Raw genomic sequence first — 17,571 nt, 5'->3', positions numbered from 1 at the left:
CTTTCCGTTGTTCATTAATAAATCTTTCTTTTCATTTATAAATCAATATTTGCCTTTGCATTTATAACATAAATCTTAAAAGTTTTAATCCTCATGTTGTATAAGGTGTAGAAAGCTAATATTCAGACTATAGGAATGAAAGAAAAAAAAGGTTCAGATTTCTTACAGATTTAGAAATACATTGTCAGTTTCTAGAGAATTCCTTCCAAATTTAGATCTCTGAGGTCTGAACTTCAATACTTTCATACTGTGACACCAATTAAAATATTTTCCTATTTACACTGTATTTTTTCATCTTCCAAACCACAAAATCAGTTTTCTCTGAACTGTTTGAATTTTTTTTATAGAAGGATGTTAGTTCCTACCAAATATTCCTCTCAAAGCAATTAAAACTTATGCCACTGTACTTTACATGAGGCTTTTATAATTGCTTACCTGCTACAGACTCTTTCCTACCACCTCTCATACAACACTAAAAAAACCTGACAGATGAAATCTTTACTAATCTGCTTTCTTTTCTAAGTAACTAAAACTATCCAGATCTAGAAGACCAAATTTTTATGAAGATATTGTCTTTCAGTAACTCATTTGCCTTTTTCATTTCAATAGCACCAACTTCCAGAAGCATATATTTTCCCAGACATTAGGTAAAGCATCAGAAAAACTAGTAACACTTCACAAGGACAAAAGAATCTGTTCTTATCAGGAAAAATTTAGAGACAAAAAAACCTCAAAGCAAGCAAGTATAAATATAAAGCAGCAATTTAGAAGAATGGTCTAAATATCAAGGAAAACACCAGAACTGGCATTTTCTAAATAAACTAGAGTCTGGTTTAAGTTAGATTAGGCAATTGATAATGATCTTGTTCTCCCCCACATTTAACTCTTAAGGAAAAAAACCTAACCGACAGCCCTCTTAAAAGGTGATGGTGGAAAACTAGGTGGAGTTTTTTGTTAGTTGCTAATTTTTGAGGGTTTGGAGATGGCTAGGAAAAAAGACTAAAGGCTTTGTGGTTTGGGGTGGGATGTTTTCCACTGAAAAGGAAAATCTAAAAGGTTTTTGCTTTGGCTGCAAAATTAGAAACTGTGTTTTCTTTTCTAGTATTAGTATATCAATTACTGAAAAAGATGAACAAAATGATTAAGAGACAAAATACAGAATTGCAGCTGTAAAATATCACATTGAAAAACCTGAATTTGTTGAATAACAAAAACACAGTATCTACACAAAAAAACCCCCAACTTTGGAGAGCCTCAGAAGATATTTTTTCTTAATACAGGCAGAGGCTAAGAAGTCACAGAAGAAAAAAACAACCCCTAAACCCCCATTGTAGAACAGCCTAACTTCTGCAGTTCTTTCCTCCCCCTCCCTTATGATTCAATTGCGAAGAATAAAAAATGAAACCAAAGAGCCTGGATACAGATGTTGACTGTTTTTTTCAATCTTCAGAACTTTCTCACATGCCTAGGGAAAAACAGGTGCTGTCAGAATTGGTTTGTGCCTGAGTGCTTAAGGGAAGTCATATGTGCTTTCTTTTCTAAGGATGACTTCCCTTTCTGCCCCTCAAATAGCAATATATTAGCATACTGCCACAACATATTCCTGATAACTGAAATGTATCAATTTAAAAGATAAATCCAACTTAAAGCATTTAACTGTTTTTATGGCTGTGTAAGAAAGAATTAGTAGATCTAAAAATCTAAACTATTTGTCCACACAGGTCTTTATTACAGGATTAACTAATTCCAGAGAATTTTCTGTGGAATGAGATAACTATTGGGAGTCAGGTGATTTCACTTCTGTGCCATGAGGCAGCTGTTGGACACAGCTGTCTACACACATACAAGGCTGATCAGCCCCTTGCACCAAGAAAATTCAGCACCTCCACCGCCTCATCCTCCAGGTTAACCAAGGCAGAACAGAGAATAAACACCATGAAAATAAAAACAGAATACCAAACCCAAGTATATTTACACCACTGTGGAACAGATCACCAGCAAGAGAGAAACTGCAAAGAAGTCAGTAGCAAAACAAGGTCAAAAAAGCAGAAGTGCCGGCAGGAAACACTGAAGTAGCTCTAGAACAAGAAAGGCTGGAGACACCTGATAAAATAAAAAATACTCAAATTGCTACTGTATCTGATACTTTCTGTCCTTTTCTCTACATTACTTGAAAACTTATGCGACAGTCCTCCTTCTTGAAAGAATCTCTATGAAATATTTCTCTCTTTTTGGTACTAAGTTTTATTTCTTGTGAAACAAATAGCAGATGAAGGACTACTTCAAAATAGATATCCACAGTTCATGTTTTGAATTAGCCAAGCTGGTCATAATACTGATATCCAAAGACACAAATTTAAAACTGCATCCAGCTCCAGGTACCTTCCAGGAAGAAACACCATTACAAACATTCTTCATGAACTTGTGATCACTTAAAAGGCAGAACTTAGGAGGAAAGCGATGTAACCTTTCAAACCAGCATTACAAAGACATTGTGGAGTTCGAAATAAATATCACAGGGAACAGTGGCCATGTTTCATGCATGTTGCATGTGGTCCTACTTGCTAGTCAACAAAACAATGATCTTATCAATAGAATTCATTTATTTATGTCAAATTAACATTTTTGGTGAAAAAATGTTAATTTTTAAACAAAAAATGGTGAAAACATTTTAGGCCAAGAGCCTAAGAGAACAAAGAGCATAAGAAAGGCTATTTCATGCCCAACTAAACTAGCAGAAACATCACAAAAATTTGCAAAGAGCAACCCCACAAAAAATCATCTCTTCATATGACACCTTGGGCACAAGCTAACTGTGATTTATTTGTGTGTGCAAGCAGTACTTGTCAAAGCTTATCAAATGAAGAGAGTCATTGCCCAAATTAGAGATAAATATATATACACAAAGTACCAGTTATACCCTTAATTAAGAAGTAGCCGTGACTGGATCAAAAAGAATCCCTTCATTGCTATAAAACTGTTCAAGGAAAACAGTCATTTTAACATAGGTCTCCTGTAAGGACTGTTTTCCACTGATTTCCCAGCCCCTAGGATTAGTGAAACCAAAATGCTAATATATGATGATCCATTTTCTCATATCTTCTGCATTTCTGAAACACTGCACAGAAGACCTACTGAAAAGAGACAATTTTGCTATATAGTCTTACACAATTAAGAACCGTATTCGAGGATTTCTTTATGGAAGTGGTTCTGAGAAAAGTCATTGAAACGGTTACAGGATAGCCTGAAGAGAAGCACATATTTCACTTCATAGTGCTGGAAAGGTGAGAATGGTGAAGGATAAAAGTTTCTGACAGCACTGGTTTGCTTAAAATTTTGCTAGTGCTAACATGACAATTTGACACAACAGAGATTATCATACTGCTTAGGCAGCATCTTTTAAGAAAATCCCCACATTACACATAAAACAAAACCTTCTTACCTATGACTTCCATCCAAATTTGATTTGTGGATGAAATTTAGTTTAGCATCTGCCCAATAGAGTTTCTGTTCCTCATAATCCAGTGTCAGTCCATTTGGCCAATATATGTCTGTGTTAACGATAATGGAACGGCTTGAACCATCCATCCCAGCTCGCTCTATCTTTGGCACTTCTCCCCAGTCTGTCCAGTACATGAACCTACAATTATTTGAAAAGAGAAAAGACAAAAAAAGAAAGCAATCATGTATAAATCTACAATTTTCAATAAAGACAAAGGCACTCTCTGTTCTGCAGAGACAACGTCTGTAGACCTCTGCTCTTACTGTGTAAGGGGCACATACCTGGTGAAACAAAGCAGTTACTTTACAAAAAGCTGAAGAAAAACAACTTAAGACAAACCCACAATACTATATCAGGTTATACTTCCATATGTTTCTTTCTTTCCTTGGGTCAAGTGAGAAAGTTGGAGATATCCAACAGATCTTGACAACCATATAAAAATTCATCATTAAACAGCAAAGACAGATATTACAAACTGTCATAAAAGTACAACAGTTTCTCTAATATGTGTCAGAATTTAGGGGGGCACAGAAGAAGGTGTGCAGATTTATAGCAGACACAGCTGCATGTGATGCAGTGAAGTGGTTTTGATGTCCTTTTATTTCCAGAGAAATTCTGAGACATGCAGCTAAGTCAACACATTCAGAAGCACAGCTTGCATCCAGTAACTGAGAAAAACACTCTGTAAAATCTTTCAAGACTGGACAAGCAAGTTTTAAAACATGCAACATAAATCAATTTTTAAACATTATTGAACAAGTAGTAGAAAGAGGAAAGCTACTCAGTTGCATTTAAGATTGAGGCAAATCCAGGGAAACCACTTTATTTTGGCTAAAGACTAACAAGGGGTAAGAATATTTGTCCTTTTTCTGCAGGCGGTAGAAAATGGATTTATTTTTGTGGGTTGTTGACAAAATGCATAACTAAACTGAAGTAACATAGAATATAAACAGATCAGCCAAACCGTGTCCATGGTGCTTGCTGTTTTGTTGTTGCAGCTGGAACAGACTACTGTCCTAAATTGCTTCTCATTACCTCATGACATCTGCAAGCACTACCTCTGTATCTGTGCTCCCTAGCCTGGGTCAGTCAAAACAATCCAGATTAGGAAAGACCTGAAGCCTTTAATCTAAATCAGATCGTCACACAACAACAACAGGTCAGTATATGGTACCCACATGTGAAGAGGCCTACCCACCCATCCTCTAAAGGAAAACAAATGTGCAGCACATTTAAGAAGCACTTGCAGATGAAGTTATTCTTGGCAACTATTTATTATTTTTATTCCTTTTTTTTTATAAAAAAATATTATTATTATTTTAAAGATATGTCCATGTCATATCTTCCCCCTTAATTCATGTCCACAGCATGTTTGTTTTAATGTGCAGCAGTATCTGTGGACAGAAATGCAGCTGATCAACACAAATATTGTCCTATCTGATTCCAAGTAAGTCATTCTTCATGGAGCAACATGTTTCTCTTAACACAAAATTATCTGAAAGAACACGTGAGATTTCTGTAGCCATAAACAAGTGCCTAAGATAATCTGGTTTCTCATCAGGAAGAAGGACAAACTGCAAATAATTTGCAGATAGGTAGCACAGTAGCAATGCACCTGGTCAAGCTATGCAATAAGAAATCACAATTGAAAAAATAAACGTTAAAAAAAGTCAGGCAGCATTTCACCAGTGAGCATATGAGAAAGAAGAGAGAAAAAGATGAACTTTTAAACTTCTTTAAGACAGCCCTGCTTTGCCCCACCTGTCAAGTCTTAAGACTTTCAAATCAAGGTTAATAGCTTCCAAGGCCCTGATCAGCCTGTTGGACTGATTTTTTTGGGCTGAAACAGCTCATTAATTGCTGTACAGCCTCATATTCTTCCCTGACTCGCTCTCACCTCTCTTGCAATTACTCAAGCAAAAATAGGGAGGCGTAGTTTGGTAAGAAGGAATAGGCTCCCCAGACTTCACAAAACCAGTCCTATTTCATTTGTCAAAGAGATCTGGCTTTAAGATTCAGTAATATTTCCAATCAGCTCCAGCAGCCTCTGTGCACTTTCTTCTACAGTTTGAGGTTTTTTCACTATCATGTTTGTTTTTCTCCACCTTGCTTGAAAGCCTATGGGTTTTAATGTCTCCATTAAAAATCTTTGGAACTAGCCATGCTCCAGCTGATGACAGACATGCATCTGCTTTGCAGACAAGGTAAGGGCCATTGTCCCTCTTACCCATCCTCTTCAAACACATTAGTTATTTCAAGTAAAAAAAAAACCAAACAACAACAAACCACCACCAAAGCCCATGAGATAGAGCAAAATATTAAGAGAAAAGTAATGTATTGTGCTAAATCATCTAGTTATAGCTTGAAATACAATTAAAATTCAGAAATCTAGATTTTCATTTTACCAACTGACTCTGGAAATGGTTGTGAGCTGTTATAAATATCTAAAAGAAGAAGGAAAAAAACAACAACAAAGCGTATTTCTTTTTATATGCACTTGTAACTTTCAATATTACAGAGCTATGCCCACCTCCAAAGAGTTAAGGAACATCAAGTGTTTGACATACACTTATGGAAGAGAGGAAGGTTCTTAGACTTAAAAAAAAAAATTAAAAAAAACCAGTCAGTGTTTCGTTTGACTGTGGCTCAGAATGTTGGTTTTTCTTAAATGTTACCCATCATCAAAAATTACAAACAAACAGAGAAAGAGTTTTGATAGTTTTTTCCTACAAACTGTTTTTCTGTACTTCTAAATCTGGCATTTTTTGGGTTTTGCATTCTGGTGCATAAGGTGAATCCAGGCAAAAAAATGTCCTCCTAAATGGCCTCAGAAATCACTATGCACTGTATAGTTATAACTTCGCAGTTTAGATTTGCCTCAAATAGAAGGTTTTGCCATGGCAAAACAAAAACTTGACCAAACAAAAAGGATGAAATAGCATGTCACAGTTCATTCTGTGAGATGAATAAATATAATATGTAACAGCTTTTTTTCCAAAAAGCTCATAAATTCTAGGCACTATGATGGCAGAATATCCCCCATCCAGAGAAAAAAGCTCTCACACTTGCCAAGATTACATGCCGTAATTTAGCAGTGATTTCTGACAGTAAGCAGAGACACAAAGTTATTGCCAGCACCCATCAGCTTTGCAACTTTCTGATCCACAAAAGTTGACTTTCCTGAATGTTATTCAGTGGCAAAAGCAGCTGCCTATTAGGACAGCTAATTGTTTGGTGAGGTCCTTCACAGTGAAGGTCCCAACTCAGCAATTATGCTTGGTTCAGTAACTGAGAACGTCTGAGCTCTACAGGGAGCCGCCAAACTTCAGAGCCTGCAGCAGCCCCTGTGGAGCTCATCAGTTCTGCAGTGGACCCTGTGAAATACAGCCTGCTCCAGCTCTAACAGGACTGGCACTCCTCTAACAAAAAATACCAAAAAAATACAAAGTTAAGCATGAGGCACTGGAGTAGTTCAGGAAAACGACGTGCAGTAAGTATGTTTGGTTATTGAAAATAGGTCTTGACTTGAGAAGAAATGCTCAGGAGTTTATGAAAGAGAATTTGAATCAAGTGACCCTTCAGGTAGCTGAATGGAGACTCTTTCTGAGACAAGTTCACAAAGGGAGGTAAACTGCAATCCAGAAGCACACAGCAGTATAGAAAGACACAAAAAATGGATTTTCAAATAAGGGGACTAAAAGTATTTCAATAACAAATTTTGCAGCTGACTGCAAAAGTCAGAAAATATTTCCAGTCCTCCAGGAAAAGCAAAAAATGTACATATAAATTAAATATGGAAATAATTCTTCATAAAAGAGAGGAAGAAATATCCTTTGGGGATACAATCAAGATAAACATGAGAGAAAATATGTTCTTAGCTAGCTGAGAACTGTACTCTTTTACAATAGCTTATCTCTGTAAATACATGTATTCATTGATTGAATGGATTAGTAGAATGCAATTTTCAGAGCTGCTTTACAATAATATCTTATGTTAATATTCAGTGCAGTCAACATAATTTTCTGTGCAAATTATCCTACCTGCAGCTTTTTGGCTGCCTCTACACCACTCTTGCACATACTAAGAACAGCTATGTGAGGCATGGGTGTGAATTAAGCAGGGAACTGTTAGCATCCTAACACAATGAATCTTTTACTTTTTACCCGTATTTTGGGTTCAGAAGCCCACAGGTTCCCAACAGAGCTGTAGTTTCCCATCTCTGGTAGGCATGTCTGGTTCTGAACCACATGCCTTAAGCATTGCTACGTATACTGGATAAAACCAAACCAAGATTTCTTACACTGAAAACAAAGCCTTTTTTATTTTTCTCTTCTGCAAGGCTATCTGCAATCTGTGTGTCTAGTAAACAACTGAATGACCCAGATGTGCTGAAAATGCTTGACAAGCAAGCACCAGTGAGCCCAGCTGTGTCTCTTTAGCTGTCCCCACCCTGACTCTCCATCCCCCATCCCTTGCACCTCAGGGAGGCTGGAGAATGAGCACAACTCCACAGGTGCTTGGATCTCAGCTACTGAATCGCAGCTATTTCACAGCTTCCCAGACCTTCAGCATCAAATTAAAAGGACAGGGTGTCTGTGCTATGACAGGAACACAATGACGTGTGGCAGGGACACCTCAATATGGCATCACTGCTCACATAGCAGGAACCTGTGCAGGAACAGGGGTCATTGTAGATAAAACACTGCAGCCTCCACAGCTCACTTGTCAGGGATGCTAAAAGATTTGACTGACAAGTGGGCAAAAATCGTGTGTAAAATTCTATGTGTAAATACACTATACACACCAGGAAAAGCTCTACTGAGACACAGATTTTCTAAGGCGTACAAATATTTTGTCCAGTACTCTCTACACTGGTTCCCTCCAGATGAAGATGCTGTCCTGGTGATAGTACTTTAATGCAAATGTCTGCATTTATCCTTGAACATTAGGCAGGATACTAATCAAGCAAAACTGTAACCATCATGGCAATGTGCAGATTTCCACTTTGGAGCTGGTTTTACTCTCCTACTCAGACTTTATCTAGCAGGAGAAACAAAATCATCACCAGACTTTCCCTTTTCTTGGAATCAGTCTCTAAAATAAAGGATAAATGTAAACATTCCACTTTTGGAATTAAGAAAAACTGCGATAAAGAGATCAAAAGGTGATGCTTTGTCTCAGCATCAAGAATGAAGTATAAAACTAGAAAGAGATTTGTATATGGCATTCATAAACCCTGAAAATGATGCTTTAGAAAAGCCACTGCAAGTCTTTCATAAGGAATCAACAGACATTGATACATGATATTCTCATTTCATAACCAAAAAGAAAAAACTCCATATTCAAGCTAGTTACCATGGCCTCTGTTCTCAAGTATTCCAGATTAAAGAAAATGCTGGGCAATCCAATAAAACAGTGGAGAGATTGTTTTTCATTTTTACCCAGACATTTCTAAGGGTCTGCAGGAAGTAAGGTTTGACTTAGCTGTCAAACTATACACTGATGCACTGCAGTCTCATGCATATCATTGTCCTTTTGGCCACAGATCCCCAGGAAAAACAGAAAGATATTCATTAAAAAACAAGAAGCAGCTATTTTTTTCCTGAATGCTCAGAAGGGTGGAATTTTAATTGAGCAGGTGGAAAGATCTCTTGAACTTGTAAATTAACCTTTTCTATCTCCAGACACAAAAGGTCTAATGACATGTCTTCCACAGTTAGGAAAGAAAAGCCATTTTTTGGTTTCTCCTAGAGCAATCAGGACATAAAGCATGTCAAAACTTACCAGCATTTGAAAAACAGTATTTGAAACTATTTTCCCAGTTTAAACCCAAAAAAAGGAGAGGAATACAAGTTCCCCTCTCTGTTACCAATTAACACCATCCCTAGACCCCTGCTGACTGCAAGGCAGAAGCAAGATCCAAATGTGCTTTGGAAGACTCCATCCAGGAGTCATTCCCCTTGCACAGGAGCCATTCCAGATACAACACACCAGACCCTGCCAAGTTCAGATCGCAGGTAACCCAACAGAAAGCTAAGACATAGTTACTATAACAGGACATGGACAAAATAAAAGAAAAAGAAACTTCCTTGCCTTCCAACCTACCTTGGTTCTTCAGCTTTAACATGAATATAAAGGAAAGAAAAACAGCTGGCAGTTTTGACAGACTTTCAAAAAAAAACAAACACACAAACAAAAGTAGCACAAACCAGCAACTGTGACAGTCTCTCAAGAGGCCAGGAAAGAAGCTGAGCCAGGAACGTGTGCTGGGTAACTCTGCCGAGCTGAGAAGTCTCACAGAGGTCTGCTGTGTCAATGCCTCCAGCATTGCCCAAGAGGAGCCCACATACACAGAGAAAGACACCTTCCAAACAGTTCTCTAAGAACCTACCAAAAGGTGCAGATCTCTATGCACCTGTGAACTGAACGAGATTATGAAAGCTAATATAAAAGAATATTTAGGCACATTAAAACTACAAGTGGTGAAAAGCAGTGAGAAAACTGTGGGATCACAGTTCTTCATCTTTACCAGACAAAAGTTACTTTCTTTGAAAAATGAAAAAAATCTGTTTCTTTACAGAGACTTGCACTAATAATATAAACACTTGCACTGCACATATTTAATTTGTAAATAAGGATTTAGAATTCTGTAATTTCAAAGAGATTTGGGTTGAAACTAGACAAGTCAGCTGCTACAATAATTTTTCATTACTTGCTTTTTCAGCTCAGTCATAACCAAACTTGTTTCTTATATTTCAATAAAAAAACCCAGGAGAATTATTCTCTATATCTCCCTATACATCCTGAATGTAGGAAGGGGAGAAAGATTTTTCCCTATACTAGCATCTTAAATTGAAACCCTAGAAACAAAAACACTTCTCCATGGCAAGAGAGCATTGTCATTTATGCTAGTTGTGTTGCTCAGTGAATGAGGGCAGGAGAGACAAATTTGCTATTTGGCATTCTGGGCTGTTTCTCAGAAACAAAAATCTAGGCATACCCCGTTGCTGTGCAAGGTTTGGAGTTATAAATTCCTCCATTCCAGGTACTCCACAGATACATCACCTACACCAAGCAAACAGAATGTACTGTTATAACCATCTCAGCAATCCTTAATGCAGAGTCAGCTTACAATGTGAAGATTTTAACCAAGACCCACTAATTCAGCTTTATTCTCTGATGCAATGGAAGTTTACTCTAAATTTGGGCCCATCAATATCCTGATGCAGTTCACCATAACATCAAGTGGGTACTGTGCTAAAACATGAAAAGGGCAGGATGGCACAGCCAGGAACAACAGAAGATTAGGTCAAAAAAACTATCAGAGATATGACCTGTCTACCATCAGCTAAAACTGGGGAATAACACGTTCAGTATAATGAGATCTTTTTGCAACTTTTCCTCTGTGATATTTCTTTTTTTATCATTACAAGGCCTTCATCAGTAAAATATCCCCTTGTTATTCAACCCCTCTCTCAGTACACAGCTACCAACTGGATGATATTTATGTTCCTGATTCCTGACTCCTCCAAGAAACCCCATGGAAGTTTAATGTTCTGCCAAGTCATGCTGAATCGTACTCTCCATATCAAATTTCAGGACTCTGCTAATTCGCTTTTCATCATTTTCATCCTATTGTTTGATATGTAAATCAGGCTTACTTACATGCATCATTCTTACTTACAACCATCATTCCTAAGGCTTTTTTAAAAATTCAATTAATTCATGTCATCTAGAGGTTCAGTACATTTTCAGTACGGCTCCTTTCCCTGTGATTTATCAGTTTGTTGATACAGAAACCAACCTGATGCCACTTTGATCATCTACCAGAATCACTACATCACTTATTCTCCTGTAAGAAAGTGGCACACACCAATTAATCTTTTCACACCACAAAATTACATAAAATATGGCTTTCTTTTTAACCAAAAGCTACATGACATTCATTACAAAACAAACCACAAAAAAAGGGGTGGGAGGAAGAGGAGAGATTTCTCTATAGAGGGTAAGAAGGATGGAAATAAAGGGACACATTGTAATTTATGCATAATGAGACAGGTTACATTACACAAGATTTGGTTAGAGACTTAATTCTGGAGATACAAACTTAGGCAGACTTGGCTTTTATTGAGAAGAAACTAAGTTTGCCCAGAGCATTTAGAAAGGTCCACAAAATGTGTTTTGAATACTGGCCAAAGGCTTCATACTCAGATGGAACAAACACCATTTTATACTAAAAACATTATTATAAAATAACTGAGATGTTTGAGACTTCACTCAAGCTTTTTCTAGGTTAGATTTTGCTATAAAGTAAGAATGCTTCTACTTTTCCTTTTCTACTGTAAACAGCTAAATATTAAGTACTTGGACTCAATTTTAATGGAAAAAGTGGCTATGCATTCTACAACAACTATTATGAGCCTGGAATTCTGAAGTTAAAAATCAATTAACACAGCTGTAAACACAGGTCATTAGCTTTTCTCCCTACAGGCTTCCTTCGTACGCTCTTCGAGTAAGAGCCATGATTAACCATACACTTACATACAAATTTCTTCCAGCACAGAGATACATCAAAAGTGGGAAAAATTCCAAATCCTCGCCCTTGTACAGGCCTCATTCACAAGACGTCTTCTAACAAGGCACGTAAAAAATACCCACCAGATATTACACTAAAGGAAAAAACCCAAGTATGTTTTCAGTCACTCAAGTATAAAACTCACTCTAGTTTAAACCTTTCACTTCAAGCCTGAATTACTCAGCAGAAAAAAGTGCTGATAATTTGCCAACAGCTCACAAAATTTTTGAAAATTATACTAAATGCTGTTAAAAGGTTTTTACAAAATACAGGCTGCTTACAAACAGAAAAATGTCCTTCCCTGTTTTCCTTACAGCTCCTGCAGGCAGAAAAAAAAAAGGATCACATTTTGAGCAATTAAATTAGATAAAAGAGCAAGTTTTGAGACTCAGCTGCTTCTTGGGAGGACAAGTAAGAAACGGATACTACAGAAATGATACCATGATATGCTAAAAACCTTAGTGAGAGGAAGTCTACGTTTACTTAGCAACAATGTGGGGAATTACTGCATATATAAGTGGCCTCTAGAAATTGCCCATCTTACGTAAAATCTGATTTTCAACATCAGCAAAACCCCCAGTTTTCTTTGTGTGCGACTTTGATGCTGAGAGAAGCAGCCAGCAATATTTTGCATATTTAAAAAATGTTTCTTTCTTGCCCAATAATTACTTTACCTATAAAAGTGACCCTTCTGTTTGTAGCTGCTTTTGCCACTCAAGACTGCCACTTTTCCACCTCTCTCCTGCATCAATTCGAAGAGGTGATGCAGAAGGGCCCAAAAGCTTCTCTCCATACACCTACTCCTGGCTACCTTCCTCTGCTCTTACCCCGCTCCAAATCCCTCCAAAGAGGTGAAAAAGATGTGTTGATGATACAACAGGATAAAAAAATGAAGATATGTGCAGAAAACCCCAAAACAGTGATGGTACCAAAGAAGCCCACATAGGTCAAATCAATTATCTTGTTTTCAAACCATGCAAACTTAACAAAATCTATCTAGTTCAAAGCTTTTCCTGCAGGAGATAGTAAATTCAGTAATTTTATACAAAAACTCTTTCACCTGTTTTAACAAAACAGTGTAATTGTTTTTGCATTTAACTTGCAAAGCTGTCATATTAAACAAAACACTGACTATGCATAAAGTAAATTATATGCTAATACATGCATAATAAGCATAAGAATACAATAAAAATGAGCAGGCATCTCAAAACCAAATAAACATATTTTCTATATCTAAATATATTGTGAATTTACAGTTCAGTACTTTAAAGACTCTGTTAGGTATGAAAACCTTTCTAGTATACAGCTGTGTTATATTAGAAAGCTAGCCATCCCTCTTATTCATCTATAAAATGTTCCCAAGTTTTCCATGCAGGAATAGAAAATGGCAACTCTAAGCATGTGACTTAATCTCATGTAATGTCTGTTGCTGTGTTTTCACTCATTACAGCTCTTCTGTAAAAAAAATGCAGAAAAAAAAGGCACAGAGAAAATAAAGAGTTGGGAAAATTAAGCACAGCAAAATCCAATATGCACAGGTGGGGGAAAATATCTTACTGCCCTGAACCAGTGGGAGAAATCTGCTTGCAGAAATTGAGGAGCACAGAAGGAGACCAGGCACTAACCAGGCATGTTTGAGTAGGCAGCAAGAGGGGAGTTCTAACGGTGTGTCTTCTACTGTGCTCCTTATAGGTCCTGTACACTTTAGACTTTTAAAGGAAAAAGAAAAAAACTACACCCACCAAGTTACAGCTTGCTCAAAAGAAAAAACAGTGCCTGCTACATTTGTCAGTTTAGTAATTTTGTGGGTACAGAGCACAATGATGGGTAATTAATTTTATAAGAATATCATACATTCACTGTAACTTACCCTTTGGAGCAGCCCATTGGAGACACCACCACTAGTGGTCACCATCAAAGGGGAAGGGGAACAGCCATCTTCCCACATTATGCAGGATTTAAGACAACAGAATCCAAGAAAAGGCATTTCTGCTTGTATGTGGATAGCCCATGTTGCAAATTGTTTTTTTAGTTTTCATTTTGCTCTACAGTGAAATTTATTGCTTCATTTAATGGGAATCTAACACATTCAGAAAGACCCTGCAGAGAGACCTGGACAGATTAAAGGGCTGGGCAGTCACCAATCATCTCAAGTTCAGCACGGGACAGTGCCAGATTCTGCATGAGGGATGTGGTAACCCTGGATGCACGGACAGACTGGGAATGAGAGACTGGAAAGCAGTGTCAGGGAAAGAGACCTGGGTGTCCTGGTCAATGGCTGCAGTGCCCTGGAGCCAGGAGGGACATCCCTGTCCTGCAGGCACCAGGCCCAGCCAAGCCACGAGGGGATTCTCCCATTCTGCTCTGGGCTGGGGCACCTCGCTGCAAATATTGTGTAAAGTTTTGGGTGCCACAATGTAAGAAAGACATTAAGCTATTAAGAGAGTGCCCAAAGGAGGGCATGAAGATGCTGAAGGGCCTTGAGGGGAAGCCGTGTGAGGAGCAGCTGGGGACACTTGGTCTGTTCAGCTGGAGGAGACTGAGGGGAGACATGGCAGTCACAGCTTCTCCTGAGGGGAAGAGGAGCATTGAGGCACTGAGCTCTGCTCTCTGGGACCAGGGACAGGCCCCGAGGGAATGGCTGGAGTTGTGTCATGGGAGGGTGAGACTGGATATCAGGGAAAGGTTCTCCCCCCAGAGGGTGTCGGGCACTGAACAGGCTCCCAGCAATGGTCATGGCCACGAGGCTGCCAGAGCTCCAGGAGTGTTTGGACAACGCTCTCAGGGATGCACAGGGTGGGATTGTTGGGGTGTCTGTGCAGGGCCAGGAGTTGGACTCAGTGATCTTTGTGCATCTCTCCAACTCAGAATATTCTGTGATTCTGTGAAAAACTGGTGCTACTGACAATCTTGTGTTAAAAACATCTTAATACCATACCCCAGAACAACTGCACGTCCATAGCAAGTGAGAGCTAAGCAGAAAAAATGCCAACTTAATGATTAGCAATTTAATTCACAGAGAAATTGCATTTCCCAATATCTAAACTTGTGTCGCATTCTGTAATCTCTATGCTAGCAAAGAGAACTGTTCTCCAAAGTACTACTGTATCCACCCAGGGGTGGGAATGCAACAGGGGAGGAGTTGGTGTCTGTTGCCACACTACTCCCTCCTGACCACTGACATACAATGGTGGGGTGCAGTCCTTTCTCTACTACAGAATTGCATTAGTGGGATGACTGTGAAAGGGTACAAACTGTCTAATTTCTCATCTCTCAAACCATAATTTATTATTGCTCTCCCACTATCCCCACTATATCTCTGTTACACAGCAGATACTTTAGCACTTGGTGGAACACTGTTCCTCTCCACTATAAATTAGTTGTTTCTCAAGCTGATTGACCACTGCACCTATTTGCCACCAATCCAAGTTCACCAAGCAACCATGATTCACTCTCTGGGAAGCAGTACAGCATTGGTATTGTTTTATTGAAGAGGACTAAGCATTTGTACTCCAAAACTCTTACAGTCACAGTCTTCAGAGTGAAAAAGATTGGAACCAAAAGACAGCTTCAGTGCCAGCATTGAGCATGACTGTAGAAAGTTTGAGATTTGTGACCAAACCATGTACCATAACTTACAGGGTTTGCTGTATATTATTTCTGTCCCAATGTGAAGTATGGTTAATACATCTGTGTTCTGCTTTTCCTTTAAGCTTACATCTTTCATGGAAATGTGTAACATGCTCATACAACCCAACTCCTCAAAGTTTTGCATCAGCCAGTGCTTGTAGAAAAACATAAATAAAATTCCACATGATGTATGCATATGTACAGATGTTCTCCTCAGGAGCTGAGTTTATGTCCACCAGTGATCAAATCAAATTGAATCTCAAGTGCAACAATCTCTGAAAACTGACTGCATACACTTCCAAAAAAATTGTCTTATTCCCTACATTTAATTTACTCCTTTCATATCAGGTCCCTTTTTAGTCTGTCCATTCCATGGTCTGTTTCAGATAATACTTTCCTTTGTTAAAAGTCATGAACAGTAATCCCTTCATGGTTGTTGTCCAATTTTACCAAAGGCTTTAATCTGCTTTATTGACAATTACTCTTTACTCTTCTCTGAACTGAATTGTAATAAAATGGATCTCCAGTTCTGTAACTGAACAAAAAACCCTCAAAAACCCAAACAAATCAACAAACAACCCGGTTTGGGATGACCACTGAGGACAAAAATATCTTTGGAAAACTAACTACACGAAGAAATTCAAAGAGAGTAATTCTAATAATATACGGAAGTGGTGACAACAGTAAGAATTTCCCCCAAGTGTGTAAGAAATAGATGGTTAATTTACTCAAAAGAGACTTAACCCTTTATAACCTTGCTCCTCTTCTGTTCCATGGACTGCTGTGAGCTGCCAGGATAGGTTGGTTTTGCAGGGTTAACAGAAGAGGCAGAGGACCAACCCCTTTCAGATAACAAATGGCACAGGGACCTGTGACACAGCCAGGTGACCAGACACTCAGATAGGACTGACAGCCCCCCAGGCTTTCCTGCTCTTAGACTGTGAGGGTATAAAAGCCCAAGGCTTCCTTTGTCCAGGGCCTCAGAGGCACCCAGCTCCAGCTGTTATTTTGTTATGTAGCTATTGCACCAAGATAAAATTATTTAAAGGATCGACATGTGTGACACTGCTACGGGAAACCTGGTCTGTCTGGGTGAGTGTGGGGTGTGCAGCTGCTGGAAGGAGGTTGGGTCCTGGCCCAGGTGCTGCAAGAACAACTGCCAGAGTGGTCCTGGATGATCCAACATGGAACTTCCCTCAACACCTGCCACTAAGAGCTTGATAGAATTATACCAATTGTATAAAAGGGATGGCTAGACCAGAAAATATATACTCTATTTCTTGATAGTGGAAAAAAAATGCATATTTAACTTAACTTCACTAATTAAAAATCCAAGAAAACAGGCACTGCAGCTTTTCCACAGCTTTAGGAAAGAAAATTGACTTACCAATAGCAGTAGATACCTCCTAAAAGCTTCTTCTAATCAACTTCCTTCCCACACCAGTAACAATGCCAATTCCTAAGTCACAACTCACAAATTTGAAGAAAGGGGGTGGGGGTATCAAGGTACTTTTTCCACCTCAAGTCTAATTGACTCATTTCTACAAGATAAGCTGAGCAAGCTGATGTAACTACTTGCTTGAGGAAGGGCTTTTCTAGTGCAATAAGAATTCATTCTGTAAACAAGCCCTTTTCTAGGATAGTATTCAATACCATGCTCTGTACTCAGGGAAGCTAAGCAGCTGAAATTCCAAGTAATACATAAAATTACAGGGTTGTATGTTGCTGTATTTTATATATTAGTAAAGGCCTGTATGCACAAACCAGCCTTTGAAATAAATCGTGATATTAAGGGCTAAAATCCTTGAAACTTGCCTGCAGAAGAGAGAGTAAAGCAAAACAATATCCTTGTGTGTAGGGGAAA

General features: G+C 38.4%; 1 protein-coding gene across 1 annotated transcript in view; it reads right to left on the bottom strand.

The window, feature by feature from the left end:
- Positions 1–2,648: 2,648 nt before the first annotated feature.
- Positions 2,649–17,571, bottom strand: part of LRP5L (LDL receptor related protein 5 like) — a 54,048-nt gene continuing 39,125 nt past the window's right edge. The window contains exon 3 of the mRNA XM_015626936.3: positions 2,649–3,640. Within this exon, the coding sequence (XP_015482422.1) occupies positions 3,439–3,640 (202 nt within the window). The 3' untranslated portion in view covers positions 2,649–3,438. The remainder of the gene's footprint in view (positions 3,641–17,571) is intronic.

Source organism: Parus major, chromosome 1A, assembly GCF_001522545.3.
Source record: "Parus major isolate Abel chromosome 1A, Parus_major1.1, whole genome shotgun sequence".
Lineage (NCBI taxonomy): Eukaryota > Metazoa > Chordata > Aves > Passeriformes > Paridae > Parus > Parus major.
This window is presented reverse-complemented; position numbering and strand designations above follow the sequence as displayed.